Source organism: Ambystoma mexicanum, chromosome 10 (genome assembly GCF_040938575.1).
Source record: "Ambystoma mexicanum isolate Mex_15411 chromosome 10, UKY_AmexF1_1, whole genome shotgun sequence".
NCBI classification, from domain to species: Eukaryota; Metazoa; Chordata; class Amphibia; order Caudata; family Ambystomatidae; genus Ambystoma; species Ambystoma mexicanum.
This window is the reverse complement of record NC_090932.1, coordinates 1130815316-1130841858: the sequence shown is the minus strand read 5'-3', so window position 1 is coordinate 1130841858 and position 26543 is coordinate 1130815316. Positions and strand designations below refer to the sequence as shown.

Below are 26543 nucleotides of genomic sequence, written 5' to 3'. Positions count from 1 at the left end.
ATGGTGCCTGTGTCATTAAAGAGCGCAAATACTCTTAGTTGGAAGAGGGCTGGATTTCCATAATAGTAAGAGAGAGGGCAGTACTTGAATGGTGGAGGTCCTCCTGGGGGCGGCCAGGGGGGTCGAACCTGCAGATTATATACAATACATAGGTGTTGAGAGTTCCCATGTCATTTCTAAGTCACACATAAAAGAGAACCGTTTTTTGGGACTCCCCTTCTCTGCAGGCGGGAGGAGATAATGTTCAGGTGCAAGATATGTAGCATCTTCAATGTTACAAGAGTATATTTCATTGAAGTGGTGTATTTTGTTTTGATAGTTGCTCATTTGATGCTGGGCCCATTTTTTGGGGAATGTACCACAGGCAGAGAATACAATAGAGATGAATCTGTGTTTAAGGGGGTAAATGAACAAGCATGGTTGCAGCTGCAAAATCACAATCGTGTTGTTCACAGGGGCCGACATCCTCACGTGTGTCGCCATGTCATTACCATCGAGTTTATACGCACCAAGGAATTCATACACTAGAGCGTAACCAATGGCATTACTGGTAGGCCCCATCATGGGAGGGCAAAGGCCACTTGCTCCAAATGTCATGTGCTGGGTAGACCATACACTGTGGCATTACTGGTAGGCCCCACCACAGGAGGACAAAGGGCCACTTGCTCCTAATGTCATGCACTCGGCTAGACCATACACTGTGGCATTACTGGTAGGCCCCACCACAGGAGGACAAAGGGCCACTAATGTCATGCACCAAGCTAGACCATACACTGTGGCATTACTGATAGGCCCCATCATAGAAGGGCAAAGGGCCACTTGCTCCTAATATCGTGCATTAGACCATACACTGTGGCATTACTGGTAGGCCCCATCACAGGAGGACAAGGGGCCACTTGCTCCTTATGTCATGCACCAAGCTAGACCATACACTGAGGCATTACTCGTAGGCCCCATCATAGAAGGGCAAAGGGCCACTTGCTCCTAATATCGTGCATTAGACAATACACTGTGGCATTACTGGTAGGCCCCATCTCAGGAGGACAAGGGGCCACTTGCTCCTAATGCCATGCACTAGGCTACACCATACACCGTGGCATTACTGGTAGGCCCCATCACAGGAGGACAAGGGGCCACTTGCTCCTAATGCCATGCACTAGGCCACACCATACACCGTGGCATTACTGGTAGGCCCCATCACAGGAGGACAAAGGGCCACTTGCTCCTAATGTCATGCACCAAGCTAGACCATACACTGAGGCATTACTGGTAGGCCCCATCACAGGAGGACAAAGGGCCACTTGCTCCTAATGCCATGCACTCGGCTAGACCATACACTGAGGCATTACTGGTAGCCCCCATCACAGGAGGACAAAAGGCCACTTGCTCCTAATGTCATGCACCAAGCTAGACCATACACTGAGGCATTACTGGTAGGCCCCATCATAGGAGGACAAAGGGCCATTTGCTGCTAATGTCATGTGCTGGGTAGACCATACACTGAGGCATTACTGGTAGGCCCCATCACAGGAGGACAAAGGGCCACTTGCTCCTAATGTCATGCACCAAGCTAGACCATACACTGAGGCATTACTGGTAGGCCCCATCACAGGAGGACAAGGGGCCACTTGCTCCTAATGTCATGTGCTGGGTAGACCATACACTGAGGCATTACTGGTAGGCCCCATCATAGGAGGACAAAGGGCCACTTGCTGCTAATGTCATGTGCTGGGTAGACCATACACTGAGGCATTACTGGTAGGCCCCATCACAGGAGGACAAAGGGCCACTTGCTCCTAATGTCATGCACCAAGCTAGACCATACACTGAGGCATTACTGGTAGGCCCCATCACAGGAGGACAAGGGGCCACTTGCTCCTAATGTCATGTGCTGGGTAGACCATATACTGAGGCATTACTGATAGGCCCCACCACAGGAGGACAAAGGGCCACTAATGTCATGCACCAAGCTAGACCATACACTGTGGCATTACTGATAGGCCCCATCATAGAAGGGCAAAGGGCCACTTGCTCCTAATATCGTGCATTAGACCATACACTGTGGCATTACTGGTAGGCCCCATCACAGGCGGACAAGGGGCCACTTGCTCCTAATGCCATGCACTCGGCTAGACCATACACTGTGGCATTACTGGTAGGCCCCACCACAGGAGGACAAAGGCTCCTTATGTCATGCACCAAGCTAGACCATACACTGAGGCATTACTCGTAGGCCCCATCATAGAAGGGCAAAGGGCCACTTGCTCCTAATATCGTGCATTAGACAATACACTGTGGCATTACTGGTAGGCCCCATCTCAGGAGGACAAGGGGCCACTTGCTCCTAATGCCATGCACTAGGCTACACCATACACCGTGGCATTACTGGTAGGCCCCATCACAGGAGTACAAAGGGCCACTTGCTCCTAATGTCATGCACTAGGCTAGACCATACACTGAGGCATTACTGGGGTAGGCCCCATCACAGGAGGACAAAGGGCCACTTGCTCCTAATGTCATGCACCAAGCTAGACCATACACTGAGGCATTACTGGTAGGCCCCATCATAGGAGGACAAAGGGCCACTTGCTCCTAATGTCATGTGCTGGGTAGACCATACACTGAGGCATTACTGGTAGGCCCCATCACAGGAGGACAAAGGGCCACTTGCTCCTAATGCCATGCACTCGGCTAGACCATACACTGAGGCATTACTGGTAGCCCCCATCACAGGAGGACAAAAGGCCACTTGCTCCTAATGTCATGCACCAAGCTAGACCATACACTGAGGCATTACTGGTAGGCCCCATCATAGGAGGACAAAGGGCCATTTGCTGCTAATGTCATGTGCTGGGTAGACCATACACTGAGGCATTACCGGTAGGCCCCATCACAGGAGGACAAAGGGCCACTTGCTCCTAATGTCATGCACCAAGCTAGACCATACACTGAGGCATTACTGGTAGGCCCCATCACAGGAGGACAAGGGGCCACTTGCTCCTAATGTCATGTGCTGGGTGGACCATACACTGAGGCATTACTGGTAGGCCCCATCATAGGAGGACAAAGGGCCACTTGCTGCTAATGTCATGTGCTGGGTAGACCATACACTGAGGCATTACTGGTAGGCCCCATCACAGGAGGACAAAGGGCCACTTGCTCCTAATGTCATGCACCAAGCTAGACCATACACTGAGGCATTACTGGTAGGCTCCATCATAAGAGGACACAGGGCCACTTGCTCCTAATATCGTGCATTAGACCATACACTGTGGCATTACTGGTAGGCCCCATCACAGGAGTATAAAGGGCCACTTGCTCCTAATGTCATGCACTAGGCTAGACCATACACCGTGACATTACTGGTAGGCCCCATCACAGGAGTATAAAGGGCCACTTGCTCCTAATGTCATGCACTAGGCTACACCATACACCGTGGCATTACTGGTAGGCCCCATCACAGGAGTATAAAGGGCCACTTGCTCCTAATGTCATGCACTAGGCTAGACCATACACTGAGGCATTACTGGTAGGCCCCATCACAGGAGGACAAAGGGCCACTCGCTCCTAATGTCATGCACCAAGCTAGACCATACACTGTGGCATTACTGGTAGGCCCCATCATAAGAGGACACAGGGCCACTTGCGCCTAATATCGTGCATTAGACCATACACTGTGGCATTACTGGTAGGCCCCATCACAGGAGGACAAGGGGCCACTTGCTCCTAATGCCATGCACTAGGCCACACCATACACCGTGGCATTACTGGTAGGCCCCATCACAGGAGGACAAAGGGCCACTTGCTCCTAATGTCATGCACCAAGCTAGACCATACACTGAGGCATTACTGGTAGGCCCCATCACAGGAGGACAAGGGGCCACTTGCTCCTAATGTCATGTGCTGGGTAGACCATACACTGAGGCATTACTGGTAGGCCCCATCACAGGAGGACAAAGGGCCACTTGCTCCTAATGCCATGCACTCGGCTAGACCATACACTGAGGCATTACTGATAGGCCCCATCATAGGAGGACAAAGGGCCACTTGCTGCTAATGTCATGTGCTGGGTAGACCATACACTGAGGCATTACTGGTAGGCCCCATCACAGGAGGACAAAGGGCCACTTGCTCCTAATGTCATGCACCAAGCTAGACCATACACTGAGGCATTACTGGTAGGCCCCACCACAGGAGGGCAAAGGGCCACTTTCTCCTAATGTCATGCATCAAGCTAGACCATACACTGAGGCATTACTGGTAGGCCCCATCATAAGAGGACACAGGGCCACTTGCTCCTAATGTCATGTGCTGGGTAGACCATACACTGTGGCATTACTGGTAGGCCCCACCACAGGAGGACAAAGGGCCACTTGCTCCTTATGTCATGCACCAAGCTAGACCATACACTGTGGCATTACTCGTAGGCCCCATCATAGAAGGGCAAAGGGCCACTTGCTCCTAATATCGTGCATTAGACCATACACTGTGGCATTACTGGTAGGCCCCATCACAGGAGGACAAAGGGCCACTTGCTACTAATGTCATGCACCAAGATAGACCATACACTGAGGCATTACAGGGGTAGGCCCCATCACAGGAGGACAAAGGGCCACTTGCTACTAATGTCATGCACCAAGCTAGACCATACACTGAGGCATTACAGGGGTAGGCCCCATCACAGGAGGACAAAGGGCCACTTGCTCCTAATGTCATGCACCAAACTAGACCATACACTGAGGCATTACTGGTAGGCCCCATCACAGGAGGACAAAGGGCCACTTGCTCCTAATGTCATGCACCAAGCTAGACCATACACTGAGGCATTACTGGTAGGCCCCATCACAGGAGGACAAAGGGCCACTTGCTACTAATGTCATGCACCAAGCTAGACCATACACTGAGGCATTACTGGTAGGCCCCATCATAGGAGGACAAAGGGCCACTTGCTCCTAATGTCATGTGCTGGGTAGACCATACACTGAGGCATTACTGGTAGGCCCCATCACAGGAGGACAAAGGGCCACTTGCTCCTAATGTCATGCACCAAGCTAGACCATACACTGTGGCATTACTGGTAGGCCCCATCATAAGAGGACACAGGGCCACTTGCGCCTAATATCGTGCATTAGACCATACACTGTGGCATTACTGGTAGGCCCCATCACAGGAGGACAAGGGGCCACTTGCTCCTAATGCCATGCACTAGGCCACACCATACACCGTGGCATTACTGGTAGGCCCCATCACAGGAGTACAAAGGGCCACTTGCTCCTAATGTCATGCACTAGGCTAGACCATACACTGAGGCATTACTGGTAGGCCCCATCACAGGAGGACAAAGTGCCACTTGCTACTAATGTCATGCACCAAGCTAGACCATACACTGAGGCATTACTGGTAGGCCCCATCATAGGAGGACAAAGGGCCACTTGCTCCTAATGTCATGTGCTGGGTAGACCATACACTGAGGCATTACTGGTAGGCCCCATCATAAGAGGACACAGGGCCACTTGCTCCTAATGCCATGTGCTGGGTAGACCATACACTGAGGCATTACTGGTAGGCCCCACCACAGGAGGACAAAGGGCCACTAATGTCATGCACCAAGCTAGACCATACACTGTGGCATTACTGGTAGGCCCCATCATAGGAGGACAAAGGGCCACTTGCTCCTAATGTCATGCACTCGGCTAGACCATACACTGGGGCATTACTGGTAGGCCCCATCACAGGAGGACAAAGGGCCACTTGCTACTAATGTCATGCACCAAGCTAGACCATACACTGAGGCATTACTGGTAGGCCCCATCACAGGAGTACAAAGGGCCACTTGCTCCTAATGTCATGCACTAGGCTAGACCATACACTGAGGCATTACTGGTAGGCCCCATCACAGGAGGACAAAGGGCCACTTGCTACTAATGTCATGCACCAAGCTAGACCATACACTGAGGCATTACTGGTAGGCCCCATCACAGGAGGACAAAGGGCCACTTGCTACTAATGTCATGCACCAAGCTAGACCATACACTGAGGCATTACTGGTAGGCCCCATCATAGGAGGACAAAGGGCCACTTGCTCCTAATGTCATGTGCTGGGTAGATCATACACTGAGGCATTACTGGTAGGCCCCATCACAGGAGGACAAGGGGCCACTTGCTCCTAATGCCATGCGCTAGGCTACACCATACACCATGGCATTACTGGTAGGCCCCATCACAGGAGTACAAAGGGCCACTTGCTCCTAATGTCATGCACTAGGCTAGACCATACACTGAGGCATTACTGGTAGGCCCCATCACAGGAGGACAAAGGGCCACTTGCTCCTAATGCCATGCACTAGGCTAGACCATACACCGTGGCATTACTGGTAGGCCCCATCATAGGAGGGCAAAAGGGCAACTTGCTCCTAATGTCATGCTCTCGGCTAGACCATACACTGTGGCATTACTAGTATGCCCCACCACTGGAGGACAAAGATCCACTTTCTCCTAATGTCATGCACTAGGCCACACCATATACTGAGGCATTACTGGTAGGCCCCATTGTAGGAGGACAAAGGGCCACTTGCTCCTAATGCCATGCACTAGGCTAGACCATACACCGTGGCATTACTGGTAGGCCCCATCATAGGAGGGCAAAAGGGCAACTTGCTCCTAATGTCATGCTCTCGGCTAGACCATACACTGTGGCATTACTAGTATGCCCCACCACTGGAGGACAAAGATCCACTTTCTCCTAATGTCATGCACTAGGCTACACCATACACTGAGGCATTACTGGTAGGTGTCATTTTAGAAGGCATAGGGGCCTCTTGCTCTTAATACAGGCAGTATTAGTAGCGTCACCCGACATCGCCCACCATTTTGAAAAGGGGGACTGGCCGAATTATCATGACAAGAAGCAACGCTCTCTATGGGGTGTGACTTAGAGGTAGCTGGGCTATGCCATTTTAGGAGCAGAAATGGCTAATTCAACCAATCCTAATTTAAAAGGAGGCTTCACATGCATCTGTCCAACATTCAACTAAATTCTCTGGATTAGATGCCTTCACCCATGTGTGTTCATTGTAGGAATGTCTGGTCGCGTGCACAAAGCCATGGATTGCATTCTGTATCTTTATGTTGCAATGGTCAGATAGGATGTAAAATCCCATATTAGATTGTATCCGAGTGGTGCAGAAGAAGGGCATGTATGTGCATTCTATATGTGATTCATCCCTTCCATTCCATTTTCTTACGTATAAAAAGAGAGTAAACGAGGTCACGGTTAAATCAGTTTCATCCCATAGTAAAGATTGGTTACAGACTTTTTTTTTTTTTTAATCTCTATATATCTTCCTTCTGGGGGCAACTGAAACAACGGTGCCCAACTACTGGGCCCAGGCAAACCCTGGGTAAACTGCAACACAACTTCAGGAACCCATAGAGATCCCTTAAACATTCCCAAACGGGTACTACACTTATTTTAGCAACACTGGCCATTCACCTATTTCACTTAGACCTGCCATGTGAGTTTTTCATTCCCACATGTTTTCTTTTCTATTTAGTACAATTTCATTATTTTCTTCCTTGTTGTTATTTTGAATCACTTCCGGTATCACTCATTCCAGGACATTTTCACTGTCTCCTAGTGTCATACATGGGAGCTTGTGTAGTTTTGGGTTGCATTTCTTTATCTATTTTTTCTAATGCATATATTCATTTAACAATGTGCCTGTCCTATGTATATTTAAATGCATGGACGTGTAATGCAATGTACTGTGTTATCCATCTTGAAATTGGGTTGATATTGGCGTGTATTCTCAAATAGCCTTAAGTTCTGCTTTGGGTATAAGCAGCATGAGCATATGTTTTACAGTGGTAATGCTGGAATATATGGTTAGCACAAGCTACATGACGTTCTTTGGCTACAACCTGCATGAAAGTGTGGTGGAGTTGGTACATTTTGTTGACGTTTGAAATGATACTTGTGACTGTCATTGGGCAGAAACCGCATTAAAGGGGGGCAGCATTGTCACACCTTGTTGACAGTCTCATGATCTGCTTTGGTAACAACTAACGTGAAAAGAGGGCATTGCTGGCGTCTTGTCTTGACAGGCGCTGTGATCTGCTTTGGGCCTGAGCACCAGGAACATACAGTGACAGTGCTGGCATCACTACTGATAGCTCATATGATCTGATTTGGGCACAACCAGCGAAAAAATAAATGGGATGGTGATGGCATGGATTGTATTGACAGGCCTTATGATTTTTCTTTGGGAACAGCAAGCATGAGAATGTGTTGACAAGTGTTGGCAACCTTGCAATTATTGGAGTATTGCATGTGTTCTCCTATTAAACCCACTGTAAATGATATGGTTTTTTAACCACATTATTCTTAAATGTCTGCTTTACAAGATGCACTTTCAACTGAATATGTTACCGTTTTTTTCTCGAGTTCCCTCGAGATGGTACAGAATGTATTTCTGGGGCCACTTTGGGTAAAATATTTGCACCCATCCCCTCTAAAAATTCACCAGCCCCCACTGCCTATATGTATGTATGTTTCCTGTTAAGCAGTTGACGTCACATTAAGGGCACTTTAAAGTTCTAGAGGGGCAGAGAATAAAGGAAAAGTGGGGAGTAAGAAGAGCAGAAATAGGAGAGATGAGGAGGGGAAGAGGAAAAGTTGAGGTTGGAAGAGAAATTAGGGAGAGAGATCATATTCCCTCGCTGTAACCTCTTGGAAATGTAGGAATACTTTCACCACTCATGAGGAATGAATGTGCAGCTTGTTCTCCACAGAATTGTGCAGATACTCCCCTCCTCCCTTCCCGGGAGGATAGCTCAGCGGCAACGTGCTCACCTTCGAAACAATACCGCACAAAGCAACACAGATTCGATCCCCGGATTTGCGCTTAGAAACCTCCGGGTATTAAGCGCATTATAAATAGCAACTAAGAGACATATTCCCGTAACAGCGCCTCGATGCGCCCGGGCTGTGTGAGCGCTTAAAAAATGCAATTACATTTAAAAAATGTAAAAAAATTAGAATTATGATGTCCTACGTGATGTCATGACCAATGCATTGGGAAATTAAGGGCTGTCACATAGTTTGTTTACATTCTGAATTGAACCTGTGACGTTAGTGTAACCAGCTTTTGTGAATTTCCTTCACTTTGCATGGAATCGGTGGATGGAATTGAACACATTATTAAGGGATTGAATTTGGGGTATTGTATCATCTTTCTATAACTTGCAAAGCGAAAGCAATAGTTTGCTTAACACAAGTAGCATAAGAGTTCTTTCTAAGACCCTTTACATTATTAGTGCAATAAAGTCCTGTCACTGCTCAGGATTTCATTGACGCTATAAAAAGCAACCGAGCGAACACTTCACCCCAGGAGCACCTTTCAAAAACCCGCGTTGTAAATATATCCATTGGGCTTTTGTCATATTTCCAATGTTCTCTGCACTGAAAATGAATGGCCGCCTCCCACATTTCCGCCACCAGTGAGTGGACAGGTTGGCGGAAACAAAAATAAGTCCTCTGCACGCGCTCTCAAAATATGCTCAACGCAAGTGCCCTGACCTGGAAGCGCTTCACGAGGCCATGCAAATGGCCGCCGGGCCTGGCATACAACTCAATAGCATGAACATGAAAAAGCGCGGGAAACGCAAAAATAACAGGAAGACAATGCAATCAATCTACGTTGAGACAAAATGCACACACCAGCATCGTTAAACCTAATCAAAAACTGCATGCAGATCATGCGGTGTCTGTGCATAAAAAGAGGAAATATGTCTTTTGATCTTTTCATTTGCAATAAAAATAGTTTCGATTATATAAATTGCAAGTCATGCTTCCATTTTTATATTACTAAAATTACTATACGTATAGCATCTTACCCTTTATGTGTATTGCTTATTAAAATAATGTAAATAAATACTAAGGTACTGATCCTCATGGAAAGACCCGCCAAGGGGGAGGTGGGAGAGAACTATAAATACAAGTTGATTAAAAGAGCAGGAGGCTCAGCGTTGGATGCAGCTGGAGCATGAAAACTGGGTGCAGCAACAGAGGCTGGAGCGATGGATACGTCTGGAGTGGTGCTGGCAGTGGACAGCCGGATGAGGTGGTAACATCAAAAGAGAGAGTGATCAGAAGGAAGTGGAGGCAGTAGGAGGGACCCAGAAGGAGATGGTAGCATTGTGGGTGCTGAGCAGAAGGAAGTGGTGGTATCAAAAGGGACCCAGGAGGAGGTGGTAACATCAAACATGAGGAGGGAGCAGAAGGAGGAAGTGGTAATGTTACAGCTGTAGATTAGGAAGTAGGAGGCACTGGTAGTAGAAGCCAAGGAGGAATTAATGATATCTGGAGTGGGGACAGGACAGAAGGAGGAGGTGGCAATGTCTGAAGCGGACAGTGGACAGAAAGAAGTGTTGGAAGACATAGGCAAGGAGGACGGAGTGGAACCCAGGGGCCAGGAGGAGTTGTGGATATCAGGCCCTGGGGTCCACACTGAACTAGTCACCGCAGGCGAGAAGGATGAGGCGGTGGTGGAAGTAGGGAAACCAGAAAGATCAAGAAGTGAAGGAGAGAATAAGGAATACCTTGGTAGACACATCATGAAAAGGATGCTTCCAGTCGGCTGGTTTAGTCCTAAACCGGACCATACAGTGGGCGGAGGAACTATGCAGGGACGGTGAGGTTAGAGTCAGCTCAGAGAGGAGAAGAGGCGGAAGTCTTGGGAAGGTTCATCCCGGCTCGATAATCCCGCTCTATCTCTCCCTGAGGACCATGACGGCAGACCCGTCTACACTCAGCAAGCAGCTAGATGAAAGAAGAGGGTTCAGGGCACCATAAGCTTGCAACATCAGAGGAGGGGAGGGGAAGCACCCCCCACACCTGGAAATGTACATACTCGTACATAGGTCCAGGAGCTTGAGGGCCCGACCACCTGCCACAGTAAGAAGGACACATATTTGCAGCAGGTCACCTTCTTGGCCGGCTGCACAGGGATGCAGGGGACATTGTCCAATATTATAAATGGATCCAGGGCTGTTTTCCTGGCATTTGAAAATAGAACACAGGTTCAATTTTCTGCAGCTAATTAATTTTGAGTGTGGGATTTAAAGGCTGATATGCTCTGCATGTGATTTGGGGGCAATAACTTAAAAATGACAGAATGAAATCTCCACCTGGCATCAGAAAATCTCTTTGTTCTTTATATATTGAAAGCAATGCAGGGAGTTTTAAACATTAGATGGAAAATGGGCTCCAGGCCATTTTTGGGGCTAATTAAGGTATTTTTGTGCAATGGTGATATCTTCAACATTTAAAAACGGAAATAAGAATAGGAATGACGTTCGAGACCGCAGGAGAGATTTGCGATGAAGGAGGATCACCAAGAGGAGCGTGAGGCCTTAATAGCGCAGTAAGAAAGTGCAATGAGTTAAGTGCCCACTGTGGGCATCTACTGATTCAGATGAGGGCAGGGGGCTCAGCCATTCACCTTTCTGATATTGATGCTGCGCAAAACACACATTATATTTTTTCTTGGTGTAATATTAGTAGCCATTTCCTCCCAATTCATTGGGGCTCATTTTAGGATTGCTCACCCAAGGAGCTCTTGTACCCAAAAGTAAAAGGAAGGAAGCTCATATGGGTATGGCAAAAGTAATATAAAGAACAAATAAGGCACACAAAAGGAAACCAGAAGTCTCTCCCTATAACCATTCTTGAGTTATGAGCACAGTTGGTCGAGAGCTTTTGCATATATATTTAAGTTCATGTACATCTCTTCCCATCTGATGGTATTTTGATATTTTGGCTTATTTCTGTGTGTTTTGAATTCATTTGGTATTTCACTATTATATCCCTGAGTATCCTACGGTAGTTAGTATTTCAGTATATATATAAGGGTCTCTTATAAGTATTTTAAGATTTTCTTGGTCTTCTGTATATCAAAAGGTATTTTAGTATATATCTGTCTTTTAGGATATTTTTGCATTTCAATGTATGTCAGTAAATCTCTGGGTACTATATCACATCAATATATGTTGACACATCCCTATGCATCACATGGTATAATGGCATTGGAGCAGGTTTCTGCATATCCCTGCATCTCTCAGAATTTGGGGGTATTTTGTAAAAGTTGGTAAATCACTAAGTATATGATGATAGCTCAGTGCATTTCAGTATATTTCCATACATCTGATGTATGTTGGAGATGTGTGTGGCTCATACTTAGCTGGAAAGCAGCAGAGAGGTGTATGAGTAAAAGGTGCATGGCGAAGAGGGTGTGGGAAGAGGAATTGATTATGGGCGGTATCCTGCAATCACTGGCTATTGTAGTGTTCCTCAAAGGACAGGGTGTTCAGTTCCTGCTGGAGGGAGCCTGGTAACCCGAATTCCTGGAGTAGCCTGTTCCAGAGTGTAGGAGCATAGCCGGTGAATGGTTGCCCTCTTGATTCTAGTCTTGAGACATCTTGGCTCCTGTTGTTGCGCTGTCCACCTGATATGGTGAGTTTATCAGCTAGGTATAATGGGGTCTTAGGCAGCAGGACTTTTAAAGGGGACCTTTGCAGGTCAATTTGCAAACCTCACTGGAGGGTGTTGCGAGCATGGAGAGATGGCCAGAAAATTTCCTTCAGTGTGCAAGGGTGAGGTTGAATGTATTCAGTGCTGCAATGGTGCAGGCTTCAGTGGAATTAGCATGGTGGCTGCTAAACCCAAAGAGGTTGTGTTGCGCTCGTCCAGGCCACGGATTTTGAGGTTGGGATGAAGGGTTTGATTCTGCGCAAGAGCGAGAACTACTTCCAAGCTGGTTGCATCTCCTTTGCACAGTGTTTCTTAAAGCAGAGGTCATGTTCCATGTTTGGTGGCACCCCAGTAATGAATTATGTCTCTGTTGGGTTGAGGTTTTGTAGGCACTCATCATCCAAGCGTGGCATAAAATACAGTATAGTTCAGTAGATCCCACAATATCTAAAATAAATTCATATATTTGGTGTGAAAACAGCTTTCAACAGAAACAACGCCATCTATTTTAAGTTTATTATTAGGTTGTCACGGTTTATTACGCGGTCACTCTCAACTCAGGGAGTTCCTTTCCCCCCAAAGAATGAGGCGCACAACAAAGCACTATTAGTTTTTTAAGGTTCACTTTGGTAAGGCCTCCAACCCGTTTCACACACAACCCGAACAAATACCTGATGCCACAATGGACTAAGAACCAGGCCGGTGTGTAGTAAAAATATAGATTTATTAATTTATTTAAATCAAATTTGACAAATAGACTAAAAGCAGCCACCAATGCTGTGGCAACACCAGAACAAAAATGACTTCCGTAATGGCACCAACACAGAGATAATACTGACATATGCAGTCACAATTTCCGGCAGCTTTCCTTTCAATTGAAAACATACAGTAATTGCTGATTTGGTTATAATACTTTTCTCGTAGCAACCCCGACCCTCCAAACATCAATTAGACTTGACCCCTCTGAATTGAAGGCCATTGGCAGTGAGTGGGAACACAATGGGAAAATCTTTTTGGGATTCTGAGAAAATGCACTCTTTGGAAAAAGGGATTCAAGGGGCAAAACCGTTTTTTTGTTTATTACCACAGATCTAATATGAGGGAAAGGACAGCAATGGGAAAATTAGTTTTGCCACACTTAAAAAGAACAGGCAGGGCTTTGTGGTTTGGGTCACCGCACAATGGTAACAAAGGGGCAATATTGTTTTGCGCCTTGCACACTCACATGGAAACAGGATTTTGGAATTAATTCTTTTGGCAAACCTTTATGTCTATACCGGCTCAAAACACAGTGGGAAGACCTTGTTAGTTTCGAATGCCAACAAAACACATTCCATGATTTCGATGGGGAATTAATTGATTTACTTTAATTATATATGCTAAGGATCTACATGGACAAACAGGATATTTTGCTATAGGGAAACATTGCTTGAAAATGCAGGGCCTACACAATGTATGGCTTTGGGGATAGTTTTACTTACAGGAGAGGCCTTGTAATGAGTATTAGGGAACTGCAGGGCACCCCTGGGACACAAAGGGTGTCAGTCCAGGAAAGTCCCCTCTGGCTCCTCCAAGAGGTGCCAGTCAGCTTCTATGTCTCCTAGTGCCTGTCTCCAATGCAAGATTTGGGGCCTCTATGCTTGGATGTTTCTCACAAGAGTTCAGCAGCAGGTTACCTCCCGGACTAAGTGGAAAAAGCCCATTTTTAATGCAAACTGGTCTACTTATAGAGCAAATGACATCACAAACTTGTCATGATTCCTGCAAAAAGGATTGGTTGGTTTTCTCTACCCTCCTCCCCCCTGTGTGCTAATATGACAAGAAGATGAGGGGTTCGAAAGCTGTGGGAGGAGAAAGCTTTGTCATCCCAAACTGACACGTGGGCTCGGCCTATTTAGACTCTGAAAATCTACCAACATGGCAAGTAACCAAATTTTTCAGATCTTTACATGCATGAGTATATTTTTAAGAACTACATTTTAAGGCAAATCAGATGATGCTAATATGAAGTCGGCACACCCTTCCTATGCAGATATACATTTTTTCTTTATTTACTCAGCAGCCGTATCAGTGAAATATATGCCACTTTATAGTTCCAATGTTAATTTTGTCTTTCGCCCTGACACCAACTTTCAAATCTCTCGGAATCAACGGAAGGCCCAAATCAAATGTCAATAACAACTTTAGTTAGTTTATCACACAAAAATCGTTTTAGCATGGTTCAAAGGGGGTTACTGTCACCTTTACAGTCTGGTATGACTGTTGTGGCATATACGCTGCCCCTTTTAGGCTATATTTTAGTATTTTTCTATTAACTAAACTTGTTAAAAAAGAATTTGCTTTGAGTTTCATTTTCCCTTGAACATTTGATCAGCCAGAGGATGGCTCATGTTTATCTTCGCCTCTCCCTTCATGGCCTGTAATGGGCCTAGCTGCAACTCTAATGGACATTTTATGGGAATTGTGACCTCAAGGTCACCTCTGCTGAAAGAGCAGGCATGGCCTTATCTGTTTCCACTTTGGTTTGAATCTAGGCAGTGTATTTATTCCTATATTTTTAAGCAATGGCCCTGATTGATGGTTGACAACCAGGCCCTCCGTCTCCAGGTCAGCAGAGGAAAGGTGTTGGAGGTTAAGTTTCATCTTTAGGCGAAATGACGGCTGCATGTAAAATGCACACACAGTACCTTTTACATGACATTTTATAAGGCACCTGGGCCTTATATCCTTGTGTAATGTACTTCTTTAATCTCACAGTTGCAAAATACATGAATATCACTTCTGGAATGTCCATATGTATAGGGCAGGTATATGAGAAAACCATGTTCAAACTCTGAAAGTCTAGTGAGCACTTCTCTTAGCATATTGTCATTTGGATGAGGAAAAGGAAGTTCTTTTATCACTTATAATTGCAATGAGCTTGGTTTCACTTGAGATGACGGGAGCACAATCTGGTATTACATTGGTATAATGTACACACTGTTATCTGACTCTTTAAGTAAAAGTGCAGCTCTCCATGGAGTAAGTAAAATAGCATAGTCAGCCACATGTCTTTCTTTTTCTTTCTGAAATGCAGTGTGCATATGTTTGCACTTTTAAGTTTAAGCCCACTTTCTTTCCTTTGAGATTTAGGCCTGTCTTTGGTTCAACTGGCCTCATGTCTGACATCACCATTTCTGTACTGGCCTTATACTTCAATGGGACTTCCCAAATCACTTTGGCCTCTTTATTTCTGGCGTTCAGGGCCTATATTTCACCCCACAGTGTGAAGCTTAACATTTAAGATGTTAATTGCGACATCGCACTAAATTGATGCTATGGTTAAAGAACTGGCTGGGCTTGGTGAATTAAGATATGCGATTATCGGTTACCCATCGGATTGGACGGGCCCGAGGATAGGTATCATTGGCTGATTGTGCTAGCAAGAAAGTCCTACATTTTACAAGCTCTGGGGTTCCCACCTGCTTCCCAGGAACTTTCTTTTTCAAATGTGCTTTACCTGGAATTTCCCAGAAGCAACAGTGGAGACAAAGTCGATTTTATTTTTCTCCAGAGAATGCAAATATATCAGAGCCTCCAAGTTTACCTCAAAATTCTGCAAGGTCAAGATATTGGGCTGATTCATGGAAGTGTTTTAGAATGGTGCAATCCCATAGGAAAACGTTCTGTGAATCAGGCCCTTAGAGTCGTAGCGTTTTTCTCTGTTGAGCTATGGCTCTCTAAACCTGTAGTCAGGTAACTTTGGTTGGGGCAGGCCCAAATAAACAGGTATGATTTAGCAGCAGCTAAACCATCTCCATTGAGGCTCCGGGAATTACCAAGGAACTCCCCCTAAATTAATAAAATTATATTAAGTGACTATTAGGATCATGTTCCTACTTTCCTACATTGGAGGTGTGTGTTTATTAGTGTGAGTAGTAAAGCCAGCCTATGAACTTACAATATTAGAATTTAGTGTGTGACCCCAGCCCCCTGAATTCAGGAATGCACAAGTTGAAAGGCCAGAGGCAGCTACAAGCCCACAGCATGAAGCACCAGTCTACATCCGCCACACACCAAACCTCTGGACATCCAGTCAGCCAGCACCCGGCTCTTCAACAATTGCCCACCAATTCCGCCCAAACAGCTCACTCTCGGAAAGCCCCAGAATCAATCCACCACCTGTCATACGACCACCGAGGCTGAAATGATTTATTGTTTGAATTTGTGTAGCACTGATCTAGTTGGAGCCCAAAGGCAGGGCGGCGGGGGTCCCTTGCTTGAAACCGATAATTCAACTTGGTGTGAAGGCCCCGGATTCAGATGCAAGGATGCATCTGTCTGTGCCCTGTGGGGCTGGGGAAGTGAATTCATGCATTCCTACGAATGTACCGTCTTGGAGCGAGCTCCCCAGAAATCAATTAGAGATCCAAGACGCGGTGTGGCCTTCAGCAGAAGCGCTTCTGGATTGAGCCCGCCGCACAAGCCCACGTCATTCATGAAGCAGAGAAGGAGACTGGAGTTTGCCAGTGCATCCACCGGCTATACTGGTGGCCCAAATGCATTGAGTAGACCAATCGGGAAGCTCTTCTCATGCTTTATGCATCACCCTGGGACTGTATCATACCTAAACATCGCAGCCAGTAATTTCGAATGCCATTACGAGGTTTTTTAACGCATTTCACCAAAATGTAGATGGGGTTGTAAGGGTATTAATAACAATTGGGGGCGTGGGGGTGAAATCGAGGGGCTGGGGGAGGTCGCTCCCACCTGCATTAAATTACAGCGAAATGCGTTTAAAAGGGGAAAAATGTATGTTATGTAATTCGGGGGAAAAAAAAATTGATGTCATAAAGTAGATCTGAAGAAAGACACTTAGCTGAGACTTGACACGAGGCATGTAAACTGATACAGCCATCAGCCGAGTAAGTGGAGTTACCGTGGGCTTGGGTATGGCCTGCACCACTGCTCTCGGCCCCGAGGGAGATGCTGAGCGTGTGCGTGCACTAAGAACCCCCAGAGGAGGCTGCTGAGAGCATGCAACACCACAAGCCTGCCGCCTGCCGGCCCTTGTGCCTGGAGCTGCCAGATGGCTGCAGTGGTTTGACCAAAATAGATCTCCAGTCGGTCTCGCTCGCTTAAAACATGGATGGTGAGGAATTGGAAGCTTTAGACTCCTAGAGGGGCTATCATGTTGGGCCTGAGAATTAATTGTAGATTTTCAGGCACTAAGAAACCATTTTCAATCTTAACCTCAGAGGCTACGGACAGGTATGGACACACCTGTCCAGATGCTCAGAACGCTGGATTATATCAGTGAACACAGCCTGCATTCAGAGCACCCTGATTGGCCAATGCCCCTGCCCAGGGTGCAGAGGAGCCCTCTGTTTCCTGTGAGGGGTTGGATGCGAATGCCCTTTTGGGGTTCCAGTTCGGATGGAAGTCGAATCTCAGCAGAACAGTTTGGAACTATTTCAAGCCTGTCTTCACCTCATAGCTTTTTTATGTTATGTTATGTTATTAGTCGTTTATACCGTGCACCTCCCCACTGTATTGGTTTTAAAGCACTCTTTTTCACGGAGTCTTGTCCGACTATAGGTAAACTGTGACCCACACCCACATTAACAACCGGACAATGGTCTGTGGGGGTGTGGGGGGACAGGGAATAGGAGGAGGGAAGGGTAAAGGGTGAAAGTAAGAGACTAAATAGACACACGAACATTCAAGTATTCAGTTTTATACAATACAGGGTTTGTATAATAATGGCTGGGATATATATATATATATATATATATATCCAAAAAATTGGCGGTGAGAAAGCACTGTTGTATTGCGCAGCACTCCCATCAAAGATCCTCAAGAATAAAAGGGCCAAAAAGTTTGAAAGTTTAATAAAATACTTTAAGGCTTATTTGAAAAAATCAGTGGATTTCATAAAATCATTCATCCTCCCAACAACGTTCGTGCCAGCAGAATGCAAGCAGTCTGACGCGTTTCACCACTATCGCGTGGCTGGCTTGTTCACTGTATATATATTTAATTAAACCGATTTTTTTCTGGATGGTAAAGAAGGCTGCCCACTTTTAGCAAGTAAGCTTTTGTTGCAAGAAGGTACTCCTATGATATGATATGGTAGTTTATTTATATAGCGCCTATACACAATGTGGTTCAAAGTGCTTCAAGTCAAGGGAGTGAACAAAGAAAAATACAATGACATTTTTACAGGCCATGAACAACAAGAATGTGAAAATAGCTATCGTACTCAGCCTGGCGACATTTGAGATAGTTCATGATAGGAAGGAAAGGGAAACAGAGAGGCGACTACCATACTAGGCCTGACGACATTTCTGGTAGAGCCGGAATTTACAAGAGGTGAGCGAGAGGGGATGAGAAGGAGGGAGAGGAACAAAACAAGGGACTATCTTACTCAGCCTGACAACATTTCAGATAGTGCTGGAAGGGGGGGGGGACAAGTATGGAAGGAGGGGACACTGTAATATATTAACGGTACTAGTTTAAAACATGTTGTGATTGTGTGATGGCCTTGGGGTGAGTGATGGCCTTGAGATGTGCTCAAGAGTTCCTGTGGGTTGTGGAGGATACTAAACCAGATCATCTTACTGAATTCCCTGCAGATGAAATCTGAAAGGGGATCTGGTGATTCCAAGGCAACAGACGCAGATTTTTCTTACAAATAATGGAATCCACCTCTCAATAAAATCTGGCTGAGCCTTACCTGATGTATTGGCTATGTAGTGTTTGTTTTACTGAATCGCACTTTACCCCTCCCCCCCTTCGAAGCCTAAATGTTTTACTACACCTGAGTGGTGCCATTCCCCATATATTTTGCCACCTCCCCATCTGCATTTCTCAGGGTGTGGGGAGGGTTATCTTAGGGTGCAAAGTCAAACTGTTCCACAATTTCTTCCTTCTCACCTCGGTCTTTCACCCCTTCTCTCCACACAATCACACTGACAGACCTGGCTCACACACATTCTCGTTAGGACTGGGGGTACACCTTTTTCTTTTTTTCCGTTTTTCTTTTTTCCAACCTACAAGACCTAAAACATTGTTGCCCCTGCAGAGTGCTCTGTAAAGAGCAAACAAGGGGCGATGCCCCATATCATGGCCAGTGATGGAAGTGTACCGAAAAAGTAGTGGAGCTGGCGAGAGAGTAGAAAGGAAGGGGCAACGTGCAACACATTTCTCAAAGGTTGCAGTCATGCTGGTTGACAGCCAATTGAGTTGAAACAGATTTCAGTTTAGCTGTGACGGTCTAGTGGTAAAATGGAGATGTGTGCTTTAACTTCATAAAGAACACTTCCAGAATGGTGAAAATGGTTGCAGTAGTGAAGCTGTTAACAGTAAAAAATAAAAGTAGTGGAACACCGCTACCGACCGTTCCCGCTCACTTCGACCATTGATTATGGACGGAGTTTCACTCTGCACCTGCGTTCAACAGGCGCATTTAACCACAGAGCAGCTAGTGAAGTTGGAAAAGGAGTGGTAGACCTATGCAAAGGTTTCCAGAGGTGCCATTCACGGCTTAAGTGAGGCCATACCCACAATGCCACAGACGCCCACCAAAACTCGGCTTGCATCTCCCGGGTACTGCCAGAAACTCAGGCACATGGCATTGTACCAGAGCTCTAACGTCACCTCAAGCTATGCGTGAGAAAGTCATTCATTCATGTTTTTTTCTTGGAATTCGGGAACTTTTATTCTTGAATTTAAAATTGGAAACAAAAAACTACAATTCCCAGAATTCCAAGAGAAAACATTGCCTAGGCCTTCAGAGCGGAGGCCTTCCTAGCAACCGCCACCCATATTCCTAAAGTGGTGCAATGATTGCGATTTCGGAACATTGCGCCACCTTCAGAATAGGGTGTAATTACCGAAAATGTTTACAACAATTTCGGCAATTACCACCCAGTTGAGAATCGGGCCCCTAGTCTCAAGCTGGGCTGCCCTGGCTTCTTATCATCCTGCCTCTGATTGGAGCGCCCTTTGTTAGCGGCTCATCTGCATCAAAGCCAAACTCCAACACTGCCTACAATTTGCTGGCCAATATTTACATGCCTTCAAGAACAATATATAATATTAGTTGCATGCTCAAAGCTGTCCTCTCCATTTTCAATATTCCGGCCCCTGTGGCTTGTAAAAACAGTTGTTCTTTGGAACTGAAGATGGAATATCAAGCTGCCTGCTTGTGCCAAGGAATGACTAAAGGGACAGGTTAAGAAACAGGATAATTTGGGATGTGTATGTTTATCTTTACAATAGCAGGAGAATTTACAGAGATCCCTTTCCAGATGTCTCTGAAGTTCACATTGCTTTGCATTCTGCTACTTGTATTCCTACATTTATAAAAGGAAAATAACACTAAACATACTTTGCAAAATGTCATGAGCTAGAAGTAAGCACATGCAGAATGGTTCTCTGTGATATTTCCGCATTTTAAAGGCCGGACACAAAAAAAGACACATTTTCTGTCGTTTGTTGTGTGGTCTTTAAAATGCCAAAATATCACATATCCACCTACCTCGGAAGGCGATGCCGTCCCCACCCCCACCCTTGCCCGCTGGTTTTCCTGTTAATCGGGGATTTGACCCCCCAAACCCACCCATTTCCTCACCCCCACCTCAACCTTCCCAGCCCAACACACACTAGGACCAAGCTGGTTAATCACATTCTGAAAGTTGCGAATATAAGATGAAATCAGTAAATATTTTACGCTAATATACCAGCAAATATTTTCCACCATATCATGCCAGGAAACATTTCGTTGGAATATGTCAGCAATTATGGATACGTTTTATGTGCTTTGAGACTACTATGGTGGTAGTCCCAAATGAATTAATGAATTGTGAAGACTTTGGGGAAACTCCTCCTCAACCCTGCATCTGCAGGTGGCGTTTTGAAGAGAAGAGTAATTGCATGCAGGGAAGCACCGACGTTTCCACATGCATGTCGCGGGCCCACTTCCTCATGCATGTCGCGGGCCCCCTGCATGCAGGTTTGAAACCCTCTCAAAGCTGAGTTTCCTTCAGTGAAGGCGTTCACTCTACTTTTTCTTTCTGCTTTGGGAGAAATAAAACACTGCCTGCAAATACGCTTTGCAGACTGTATTTTACTCTGGCTTCCCATAGAATCCGCCTGCTCGTTAGCAGCGGCTAAGGAGGGCATCATACCACAATAAAGGATCAAAAGATTTTAATATAGAATTTCGAAAGCCACATTTTCATCCTATATATATGTGTTGGCGGGATTAAGTTAATAGAAAAAGGTGGAGAGGTATCGACAGGGGTGCGGGGGTCTCCCCCTGCAAATATTTATGTGGTAAAAAGGGGTAAAAAAGTCGGTATTTTGGGATTCGAAGTTATCTTGTCGAAATAATCATATAGATCCCTAGTGAGAGGCGCTCCCATTAGAATGCATTGGTTTTACTCCTGCATGAAAATCTCATGAGACGGAGGTCGCGAGCAAAGCCAAGATGGCGTCCCAGCTTTGCTGTCATCCTGCGTGTCAGGGGACCTGTAAAATGAATGAATGAACTGCTTTCCCGTAATCCTTTAATGCTCCGCTTCATTATAAGAGGGTCCCCCTTGCTGCCACTGTGGCGTAGTTCTTCGCACAGCGGGGGACATGCTTGCTCTCCATCACATCACCTTCATGGGCAGCATTTCGAATCGATTGAGGCGGAGTAAGGAGCAGGAATGAGATGTGCTTCATAGAATGTGCCCTGGTAAATTTGATAAAAGCCTGCTTTATTTAAGCCACGTTCATCACTTAACATCTTTCCCTTGGTATCAGACATGCTCCACTTATGTCTGAATTCCCCCTCCCCACTCCCTCCTCCCGTCATCCAATCTTTACAGTCTGTTTTCCAATGTTGCCCCTGTTGTTCCTACAATTTTTCCACTGCAAATCTTTATTTCTTTTTCACAACTTCCACTTTTTATCTTTCCTTCCTGTCCCCCCACCCCCGTTTCCTTACCTGCATCTTTTTCAGTTTTGGTTGTTAGGTGGTGCTAAAACGCCACCTGTAAACCAAAACTATTGCATTGGCGTACAGCGAGGAGGGAGAGGACATTCGAGGAGGGACACACAGCCTGTGGTTGTTGTTTTTTTATTTACCCACCCACCCATCGACTGCTATGGCCATGGTAAGCCCTATGGTCATTCCCACGCACTACCTGCCCCTCCCTGCACAAAACATTTTCCCCCAGGGATCTCGTTAGGCTAGCTCTACATTTGAGCACATGTGCATACCCACAATGCATTGCCCCTCTGGCTCTAAACTGCAGTTGAGCTTCCAGTGAGGGCTTCTGGGTGGCGCTGTCCTGTGTGTGACATGCTTTAAATTACGCAATCTACTTTTAGGTAGCTCTAATAAGCAGTAACATCAAACTTTGGCTTGCCTGTGTTATTTCTAAGCAGTCTGCTGACAGCTAATGGCTGAATTGGAGTTTTAAATAGGTTACTGGTGTAAAAAATGTCTTAAACAAGAGCGGCTTACATCTCTTCCTTGCACTGAAGTCCTGTTGAAAATAAGCATTTAAAAGGCGAATGGTTTGGCTTGTTCATAGTTATTAGATGGGCGTTTGCCATTCACTGCTATCATATACCAGGTAATCATACCATTTCCAAGCTGTTGCCATTTTATGGCCAGTAGTGCCCTCATGGCATTGCATGGTAAATGCCTATTCCATGTCTGCACACATGTCAAAACTGTTGCCAATGCCTGTTTGATTACCTGCTCGCCCGTGAACCAGCTTAACCAGGGCAATGAAGGTCAGTGAGGGGGGCGCAGTCTAGTGAGAAGCCACAGGGCTATGAGGGTTTATTAAGGACAGTAAGGTCCAGTGAGGTGCACTTAGGTTAGGTAAGAGCAATGAGGGGCTGTGGGAGACAATGAAAAGCAACAAGGGTAGTGAGGGCCAGGGAGGGCAAGTGGGAGGCGGTGAGGTCTAGCACAAGCAGACGAGGGGCGATAAGGGGCATTGAGAGGTGGGGAAAGCCATTTAAGGGTGAGCAGATCCTGTGAGGGTCAGTGAGGGGCATTGTGAGGGTCAGTGAGGGGCATTGTGAGGGTCAGTGAGGGGCATTGTGAGGGTCAGTGAGGTGCATTGTGAGTCAGTGAGGGGCATTGTGAGGGTCAGTGAGGGGCATTGTGAGGGTCAGTGAGGTGCATTGTGAGGGTCAGTGAGGGAACATCGTCTTTCTGTTAGTGGCCTCACCAAACCTTGCTTATTGTATTCAGTGTTCACCTTCTGTTTTCCTCCTTCCCGTTTTCCCTTTCCATTCCTTCTCTTTCCTCTTCTCTTCCTCCTTCCTTCCTTTCTAGGGTTGCAGCCCCACTTGGTTGCACCTCGCTCCCCCACCTCCTCCCTGTGTGCCCCCTAAATTCTGCCTCGATCCCTGGGCTCCAAATACATCCTAATATTTCAAGTCTTTTTCATGGTGTGTCCACGTGGTGCTGATTATGTATATTTCGTCCCAGAGAGTCCAAATGCTAAGCTAGGGATGTCCATGTCCCCAAACTGATACCCCTAAAATGGCGCTATCCTTATATCACCCTGTAGTTTCCCCTTCTCACAACGCACTTCTCCTAGTTCTGACGCTTCCCTTATACCCCCTGAACCGCCTTTCCTAGCCCCCATTCCACTGGCAAGCCCCCACCAGAGTGACACGCATATACCGTGCCTGTCTCAACAGAGAAGCCAAGGATTGAATGAGCATAGCGTCGCCTCTCTGCCTCACCAGGGCAGCCTTTCAAGCACTGGTTGGCAGAGAGCAAAATGTCACTGCCCTGCACCTTGCACGTGCACCCCATGCATTCCCCAAACACCCCAAAGAGGCTAGTGGCGTTTCCAGACACAGTGGGAGCTACACAGGAAACACTCCCTCTCTTCTAGTCTCTCCCATTCTCTTGTCCTCCCCGTATCTCTCTCTTTCGTCCATGGGTTTACAACGCTCATCTTGGCTCCCTTTTCTTCACTCTTCATTTTCTCCATCAACCTCTTTTTGCATTTCTACCCATTTCCAATCGGCATAGCCCTTTTTCATGCCCCTCTCTCTTCGTTGATTTCCTCTGTGTCGTGTCCTCTTTCTCTATTTCTCTTTCTCTATTTCTCACTATTGCTCTCTATTTCTCCTCCCCTCTCTCTCACTCTCTCTTTCCATTCTTTCCCTGTCTCTATTTTCGCCCTCCCCTGTGTCTTTGTTCACTTTCTCTCGCTCTGCCCTTTGTCCATTGTACCCCCTTGACCTCACTTACCCCTCCCAGACGGCTGCCCCATGCCTCCACCCTGAATATCTCCTTTTCTCTCCTCCCTTTCTCTCTCCTCTTCTTCCCCTCTCTGATTTTAGTGCTTATGAAATGTACCCGCTTGAGCGCACCTGAAAATGAAATCCTCCCTTTATCCACAGAGCACAGCGGGGGCAGCGACAGGCCCTGGATCGGCACCAACAACTCCTTCCACATAGGTCAGAGCTTGCTTTCTTACCTCTTCCTGCCTGCACAACTGTTTCACGTAACCATGCCTGTATTTTCCCCATTTTCCCCCCCAAAGCTGAAGCACTCCGTCTCCCCGGGAAGAAGACGGGCCATGCTTCGGCGCCTTCTTCCTCGCTGCAGAGGCCTAGCCTATGGATTCAGGATTGGAGAGAATGCCAAAGCAGCACAGGCGGTAGTGCTCAAGTGGAATCCACCACATTTCTGGGAAAGCATGGCATATGAGTGACCGGATGCATGAACGCCCGGCCGAACAGGGGATCGGGCTGGCCGGAGAATGGATCAATTTCCCAATAGACCACTTTGCCTCTGGGTAATGGTGAGCAGTCCAAGGACCTCGTTCTGCACTAGCTGAGACATGAGTACCTACTGAGGTCTTCAAGATCCTAATCCACTCAGGTCTTCCAGGTTACCACTATGAATATTCATGAGATACATTTGCATACAGTGGCTCTGAATGCAGGTTATTGGAATGTTCATTGTGTATACAGAAAACCTGGCTTGGCACTATTCTCCATTACTATAGTAGGTAGCTTCTCCCCCCAAGCATGCATGAAGTCAGAATGGGAGCACACAAAACTCAAGCATGGACACCGACACAAGCAGATGCACATGGGCTGTAGTTCATTTGTAGTCCATTTGGCAGTATGCCTATGAAATATGCACGTGGCTCAACTATCAGGATTGTGTGGCTTTTGTGTGCATGCATTGCATGTGTATGTAATTTGTGCACATGTGGGTGGATATATTGTGTCTGAGTAACATGTTTGGCGAGCGTGTCTGTGCTTGCTTGCGGAGAATTCGTGTGGTGTGTGTGTGGTCACTCGAAACCCATTCCAAAGGACATTAGGATGGATAAAGAACTACTGCCGCTATATATACTCATGTCCCAGTGCAGTCCTGCTGAAACAAAATGTTCCCCCTGTCCTGGCCATGGCACATTGGGCCCTGAAACACTTAAGATAAAAACTACAAAATAAGAAGACCATTGAACCAGTGGAGGCATCTCAGTGGTTGAGCTCTGTTGTACTCATCAAAAAGCCCTCTTCAATCAGACTTCGCTTTTGTGTTGACTAAAGGAGACTGAACTACAAAATAATGACTGATAGATATCCCATATCCAGCCTACCAAAGCTACTGCTGCTGCTATTAGATGCAAATATCTTGTTGAATCTAGATATGAGAGATGCATATCATTAGATACAACTGCACAAGGAACCCAAATCACTAACTGCGTGTATTAACCAGACATCAGAATGGGCACATCAGTGGCCATTATTAGTATCCCGTGCGGGATCAAGTGTAAACAAGTCAAAGGGCACTCTATGACAGATAAAAGGCAGTACAAGCTTCCAAAGTAAGTGAAGGCAATTGGGCGAAAAAGCATACGCACACACAAAGATAACTCCAACACGTCTAAGAATAGCTATCCCAAAGGAGTACTCAAAAGAGGAAACCATTATGTACTCACAGAAGAGAGTAAAGTACTGAGGAGGGTTGTACGTTACCAGAAAAATC

At 46.3% G+C, this 26543-nt stretch overlaps 1 protein-coding gene across 6 annotated transcripts in view; it reads left to right on the top strand.

Annotated features, from left to right (window-relative positions):
- The window catches only part of PAX8 (paired box 8), a 104575-nt gene that overhangs the window by 19488 nt on the left and 58544 nt on the right, over positions 1–26543 (top strand). For 4 of the 6 annotated variants that reach the window (XM_069619028.1, XM_069619023.1, XM_069619027.1 and 1 more), the window contains exon 3: positions 24881–24997. The exons of 1 other annotated variant lie outside the window; for it this stretch is intronic. In XM_069619028.1, the coding sequence (XP_069475129.1) occupies positions 24881–24997 (117 nt within the window). The remainder of the gene's footprint in view (positions 1–24880; positions 24998–26543) is intronic. One more of the 6 variants, XM_069619024.1, reaches the window with a different exon arrangement.